The 7,702-nt window shown below is 42.2% G+C and overlaps 1 protein-coding gene across 1 annotated transcript in view; it reads left to right on the plus strand.

Annotated features, from left to right (window-relative positions):
• Positions 1 to 2,342, plus strand: part of FAM178B (family with sequence similarity 178 member B) — a 216,159-nt gene extending 213,817 nt beyond the window's left edge. Inside the window, 1 exon segment of the mRNA XM_070765954.1 lies at positions 1,940 to 2,342. Coding sequence (XP_070622055.1) covers positions 1,940 to 1,960 — 21 coding nt within the window. The 3' untranslated portion in view covers positions 1,961 to 2,342.
• Positions 2,343 to 7,702: the final 5,360 nt, after the last annotated feature.

Below are 7,702 nucleotides of genomic sequence, written 5' to 3' on the forward strand. Positions count from 1 at the left end.
AAACCCGGCCACAGCCCCCAAAGAGAGGTTGCCCAGTAGCCTTGGCCTCATGCATTTCGGATCTGGTCTTGCCCGCCTCGCAGCCGGTCTGCGTACCCTTCTGCGCTCTGCTTGCCAGCCCTCCCTGCCATTGGGTTGAGGAGCCGAGCAGCCGCCGGCAGGAACGGGTTGCTACCCAGTATGTGCCACACTGCGCACCGGTAGCGAAAATTGACTATGCGCGCAGTTCCACATCTTTGGCATGCACAGCGAGATTTTGCTAGGAAGCAAAATCTTGCGAGGGGACATGTGAGATTTTGGGCAATTTTTTCGCTTGCGCAGAAACAAAATCTTGCTGGGTTGTGTGCGCATACACACCGGTGACCAAAAGCTGCATGAGCATCGCACCGTTAACAGTGGTAAGTAGCAACCCCCGCCTGGCCGCCAGCATCCTCATTTGCCAACGTGATGGAAACCAGACGGTCCCCCTGATAATTCCATTAGTCAGGAACTTACTCACCCCAGACGGACCGTTCTGCATGGCCCGAAGTCATCTGGAGGCCTCGAAAACCATGGCATGGGGAGGCAGCAGGAAATGACTTCATGGCGTGGGTTCTAATCCAGGGGGCTCAGGCCTCTGGCTGCCCCGTTTGTCAGGAGCCGGTGTGTTGTGTGTTGTCACTTGTCTCTTTCTTGTCTGAGCGCCTTCAGGCCAGATGAGCGATCAGAAAGAATTGGAAGAGAGTCGATAGATGAGTGGGGCGGCCTCCATATGCTGCAATGTCCTGCCTGTCAAACACTACTTCAGCTTCAACCACAACGACACAAGAGCACACAACAGATTCAAGCTCAATATTAACCGCTCCAAACTTGACTGTAAAAAGTACGACTTTAGTAATCGGGTTGTTGAAACGTGGAACTCATTACCAAGCTCCGTAGTATCATCCCCTAACCCCAACACTTTACCCTTAGACTGTCCATGGTTGACCTCTCCAGATTCCTAAGAGGTCAGTAATGCATAAGCGCACTAGAGTGCCTTCCATCCCCTGTCCTATAGTCTCCTATATCTCATATTTTTATTTTTATTTTATTTTAATTAGATTTGTATGCCACCCCTCTCCAAAGACTCGGGGTGGCTCACAACAACAATACAATATACAAAGTACAAATCCAATATACAGTAAGTTCAAAAAAAAAAGAATTTAAAACCCATAAATATTAAAAACGTTCATTACTACACAATCACACCATTCTCCTATATTGCAGTCAAAAAAGGTGGTGGTGGGGGAAAAGATAGTTATTCCCCCCATGCCTGGCGACATGGATAGGTCTTCAACATCTTGCGGAAGGCGGGAAGAGTGGGGGCAATTCGAATCTCGGGGGAGTTGATTCCAGAGGGCTGGGGCCGCCACAGAGAAGGCTCTTCCCCTGGGTCCTGGAGAAGGCCAACTCTGTGGGACCTGATTGGCCGCTGGTATTTGTGCGGCAGAAGGCGGTCCCAGAGGTACTCTGGTCCGATGCCATGTAGGGCTTTATAGGTCATTACTTATACGTCATATATCTTCTATTCTCTCATTGATATATTTTATTCCTATATTTTCTCTTCTATTCTTTAATATATTTTACTTTGATTATATCCTCTATAACCTTCATTGTGTATTATTGTGTATTGGAATACATACATACATACATACATACATACATACATACATACATACATAAAAATGTCTCCCAGAAGATTTTCACGCTTTGTCGACAGGTTTGGTAGCTATGAAGAAGAACCTGTGTGTGTTTGTGGGTGTGTATTTTGAACTGCTGAAGAGTAAAATAAAGCATTTAATCTTTTGATTTGTGTACTCCAGTAGCCGGGATCAGAACATTTAGCACCCCACTAAATAATAATTCAGGCGTCTGAGTCGCCTCAGGTCTGTTCCTAAACTTTTCTCCCCTTGCCTTTTAGGCCAAGAGCGATGAGGTTTAAACTGGCATCCCGGGCAATGAATGATCTTTTGCCGGAAGAAACAACATCGCCGAACTCGGAAAAGGATTTAGAAGGGGACAAAGTGGGGGCACAGGCCGTCCGGCCACCCCCAGCCCCTCAGAGCCGCCAATCAAAACCCGAATTCTTTCATCCCCTTTCCCCACAAACTTTCTGAGCCTTTCCTCCATGCGCCTCTTAGAAAGCGCATCATTTTTCTTCTCCCATGGGCCGAGCCCGCCTCGTCTGTTTACGTGTTTCCTTTAGACTCTCCTGGGCCTTTTCAGACCCACCCACCCACCCCGTTTTCAAACCCACAAAAGGAAGAACATCTGCCCAAGAAGAGGTTAATAAATAAAAGGTCAGTTTTTTGACAGAATACGAATTTCGCTCTCTCCGTGGCTTGTTTTCTGGCGCCGTTGAGAATCTGTGATGGCCATTCAAAGGAGGCAGGGTTCTTGATTGTTTCTTTGTTTGTTTATTGGTTGTTTATTCATTTATTGTATGTATATGCCACTCATTCCAAAAGGACTCTGAGTGGCTAACAACTGGAATAAATGCAACAATAAATACAGGTAAAATCTAATAATAAAAATTAATGGTAACAATAATATTAAAAAAACATACATGTTTACAATCAGCCTAATTCCAGGCCTGATGGAAAAGCCAGGTCTTAACGGCTTTCCGGAAGACTGGCAGGGTGGAGATAATGCGGATCTCTGGAGGAGGTTGGTTCCAAAGGGTCGGAGCCACCACAGAGAAGGCTCTTCCCAGAGGTCCCGCCAGCTAACATTGTTTGGTGGACGGGACTTGGAGAAGGCCAACTCTGTGGGCCCTTACTGCCATTTGAGTACCACTATGCGACGTACAATTTAAAAATATAAAATGCAAGATTAAAATATGTACAGATTAAAGCCCCACGTTGCACTCCTTTTTAAAATTAACACAACAAAGAAAATGCAAGAGGAAAAATTGGACAGGTAGAAAGTTAAAACGAAAAATAAAAACCTTTGCATAGGCAGTCAGTGACATGTAGTCAAACGTGTGGCCTATTTGCACCCCATAATATCACTCATGTTCATTAAAATGAGGCCTGACAGCCAGAAAGGGAGTCGTTGTAAGGGAAAAGGTTGTTTGGGGTTCTCGGAAGAGATAAACCAGGCTCCGATTTGTACTAACAAACTTCTTCTTATCTGGAGCTTAGACTCCAGCTTGTTTATCACTTTAGGAATGCTAAATGCTAAATAAACAGGGACATCGTTTTTAAGAGAGAAAATAAATCCAATGAAAATACGATTTGTGTTTTCTATGTTAGGTAACCGATTACAAAACCCTTTTGTAATTATTTGCCCCTCAGAGGCAACTGGACTTTTTCTATATAAATTTTTATTTATTTTCTACACCATAAAATAAAACAATATACAGTTTAGCAGTGTTTTTCAACCAGTGTGCCACGCCACACTAGTGTGCCGTGGGATATGGTCAGGTGTGCCGTGGGGAAATTAAACTTGGGTCTCCAAACTATGGCCCATGTGCCGGACACAGCCCGCGGAGGCCATTTTTCCGGCCTGCTGCCAGTGGCCTCCATCCAAACATAAAAATTCCCCTCACAATCCCTTCAGCTATGAGTGACAGAAAAAATGGAGGCAGAGGGAATGCTCACTGACCAATCACCTTCTAGGATTCATCCTGAACACTAGCGATGAACCAATAACAGGCTGCCTCTCATCCACACCCAGGAAGGTCCCCACTTGTTATTGTGTTGCCACCAGTAGACGAGGCCTCAGCTGGTTATGTTTATCCTGAGGGTGTATATAGGCCCAAGTTTCACACTAAGTGAGTATAAATACATTTAGAAACTATATTATTAACTATATGTATAATATGTACTGTGTTAGAGTGTCATTTTGTGCCATTTTGGTTGGTGGTGTACCTCAGGATTTTGTAAATGTAAAAAATGTGCCCCGACTCAAAACAGGTTGAAAATCACTGCAGTATAGTTATAAACAATCATATATACAATCATATATACTGCAGTATAGTTATAAACAATCATATATACAATCACTCAACAGAGACTCTTATCTCCCCTCATCTAAAAAAATTCTATTAATGTTATACAATATTATCAATTCTTAAAAGTCTAAATAAAAATTCTTCCTCTCCATCTTGGTATAAAAAGTTACATTACATCAATGCAAACATTAATAAAATTTCTTTTATCTAAATTCTAATATTGTATCATATAGCTAATATAAAATTATATACAGTATATGTATATTTATATATGTATATATGTATGTGTGTGTGTGTATATACATACATACATACATACATACATACATACATACATACATATATATATATATATATATATATATATATATATATATAATAAAAGAAACTATTCATAATACATCACCTATTTCATAAAATAAAGTTACTATATGTTTAAAGTCTAAACAATGAGTACAATTTTGTTTTACATATTTATATAGTGCTACCACCATTTCTCATCTTCGCCATCTGGCTTTCAAGATTTAGATTCAAATTCTCATGTCAACTGGACTTTTTCTGTTGTTGTTTTATTTTATCTGCAAGGAACATAAATCCTTCCATTCCCCACCACCCAGTCAGAGCTGTGAAGAAGCTTCTTGGGTGAAAAGCAAAACGTCTTCAAAGAAAAAAAAAAGAAAAGTCTAGTTGTCCTCCTGAAAAAGTATCTTTGGGCCAATCAGGACCTAGAGGACTGAGAAGACTTTTAGGTATCCAATTTGGCATGAGCCGGGGTGGTGCAGTGGTTAGGTGCCAGGCTGCTAGCTGTAGTTCAGCTGTTCAAATCTCCCCATTGGCTCAAGGTTGACTTAGCCTTCCATCCTTCCAAGGTGGGTAAAATGAGGACCCAGATTGGTGGGAGCAAGAGGCTGATTCTTACAGAGGGTTGGAAAAGCACTGAAGCGGTATATAAGTCTAAATCAGTGGTTCTCAACCTGGGGGTCGCCTAAGACCCTGGGAAAAGACCAATTTCCCCTGGTGTTAGGAACTAAAGCTTCTATTCTGGTGCCTTGGAACATTATTTTTACAATCCAACCAATCAGGTGTTTACAGTGGGGATGTCCCTCTGACCTTCCTGCCAATTAGCTTAAAGCTCTGTTGGGAGAATTGATGCCAGACTTACAGTTGGGGGTCACTACAACATGAGGAACCTTCCTTCCTTCATCTTTCCTCTCTCCTCCCTCCCTCCTTTCTTCTTTCTTCTTTCCTTCCTCTTTCAGGAGATTCTATCGAGAGCAAAACAGACCTGTGGCATGTGGATGTTTCCCCCACATCTGCCTCCACATTCCTTGGGGCAGGAGCTGGGCCAGAGCCAACCACAACAAGTAGTAGTAGTAGTAGTAATAACAATGATGATAATAATAGTAATAATTATTATTATTTATTAGATTTGTATGCCGCCCTTCTCCGAAGACTTGGGGTGGCTCACAGCAACAATAAACAATGTACAACAAATCCAATAATTAAAACTATGGCTAAAAAAACCCTATCATTAAAAAAACAGACAATATTATTCAATCATAACCATACATAAATCTTACTAGCCAAAGGGATACGTCAATTACCCCATGCCTGGTGACATAGATGGGTTTACAGAGTCTTGCGGAAGGCGAGGAGGGTGGGGGCAGTTCGAATCTCCGGGGGGAGTTGATTCCAGAGGGCTGGGGCCGCCACAGAGAAGGCTCTTCCCCTCTTCCCCGCATTTCCTGCTGTATGTAGCTGCTGCTTTGTTTCCGATTGAATGCTCAGTGTTGTATTTTGCATGTTGTCATTCCTTTATTTATTTGTCACCGTGCAGAGAATTTATGGTCGGTGTGCGGTGTGCAAAAACTACGGGCAGACACAGGAGTTTATGGTACAACATGGGAAAAAGGAAAAACGGGGTGGTTTTAAACAGCTGCAGTTAGACCCAACGATTTCCTGCCCGTTTCTTGGAATTAAAACCTGAAACGTTATACGGATCTCGCAGTTATTATCGCTGTAATTTCTCCTGCCAGATAGTCGTCCTGGCAGAATTACACCGTCTCTCGCGGTTAAAATCCAGTTACTTAAACATTTCCCAATCATCTTCCGTCATAGGCTTTGGTTGCAAAGGGGGGAGATTAATGAAAGGTTTAGAAATTCTTCCTTACCTTTTGAATGCTTATCTTCCGAAGTGTTTGCTAGGTGATTATTCCAATCCTCATTAAATCATTATCTCCCTTGCAAAAAAACTGGGGCAGCCATTATTCAAAATTAGTTATTTGCTCTTAGAATAAGAATTAAGATCCCAGTAATAATAACCTGGCGATGAAGTCCTCATGTGAATAGACAAGACTTCACAGAGGACCCTCACTCTGTAAAAGACCTTGAAATACTCATATCAAATGACCTAACTCCAACACTCCGCAATTTACATTGGCTGCCGATCAGTTTCCGGTCACAATTCAAAGTGTTGGTTATGACCTATAAAGCCCTTCATGGCATCAGACAAGGATATCTGCGAGACCGCCTTCTGCCGCACGAATCCCAGCGACTGGTTAGGTCCCACAGAGTTGGCCTTCTCCCGGTCCCGTTGACTAAACAATGTCTTCTGGTGGGACCCAGGGGAAGAGACTTCTCTGTGGTGGCTCCTACCCTCTGAAACCAGCTCCCCTCAGAGATCAGGATTGCCCTCACCCTCCTTGCCCTTCGTAAACTTCTTAAAAGCCACCTCTGCCGTCAGGCATGAGGGAATTGAAACATCTCCCCCTTGCCCATGTAGTTTTTGTGTATGATTCGATTGTGTGTTGTTTTTTATATATTGGGGTTTCTTTTTTGGACTTTTTAATGTAAAACTGTAATCTAGATTTTAAATATTAAATTTGTTACTATGTACTGTTCTTCACCATTGTTGTGAACCGCCCCGGGTCTGCGGAGAGGGGCGGCATATAAATCCAATAAATCTAATGTAATCTAAGTGCCAAAGCCCACTGCAACAACATCGCCAAAAAGAGATGTTAACCTAATCCTACGTAGCTTCTGCTACACTACTAACCAGAGCATACAATACATTCACCAGACCAATCCTTGAATACAGCTCATCTGTCTGGAATCCACACCGCATTTCAGACATAAACACTCTAGAAAATGTCCAAAGTTACTTTACTAGAAGAGCCCTCCACTCCTCCACTCGCAACAGAATACCCTACGCAACTAGACTTACAATCCTAGGTTTAGAAAGCTTAGAACTACGTCACCTTAAACACAACCGAAGCATAGCCCATAAAATCACCTGCTACAATGTCCTTCCTGTCAATGACTACTTCAGCTTCAACCACAACAACACTTGAGCACACAACAGATACAAACTTAAAATAAACTGCTCTAAACTCGACTGCAGGAAATACGACTTTAGTAACCAAGTAGTTGATGCATGAAACTCACTACCAGACTCTGTAGTATTATCAGTTAACCTCCAAAACTTTACTCTTAGACTCTCCCAATTCCTAAGAGGTCAGTAATGGGTGTGCCTTCCGTCCCCTGTTCTAATGTTTCTCTTTTACTAGTATCATGTATATAAATATTATATCTTTGTATACCACCAATATGTACTTGACAAAACAAACAAATAAATAAAATAATAGTGACTGTGAGGCATCTAGACCTTAGAGGTTTATTGTCCCAAATCAAGTTGCTGTTTTTATTATTTGCCCCCTTTAAATATATATA

Source organism: Erythrolamprus reginae, chromosome 12 (genome assembly GCF_031021105.1).
Source record: "Erythrolamprus reginae isolate rEryReg1 chromosome 12, rEryReg1.hap1, whole genome shotgun sequence".
NCBI lineage: Eukaryota > Metazoa > Chordata > Lepidosauria > Squamata > Dipsadidae > Erythrolamprus > Erythrolamprus reginae.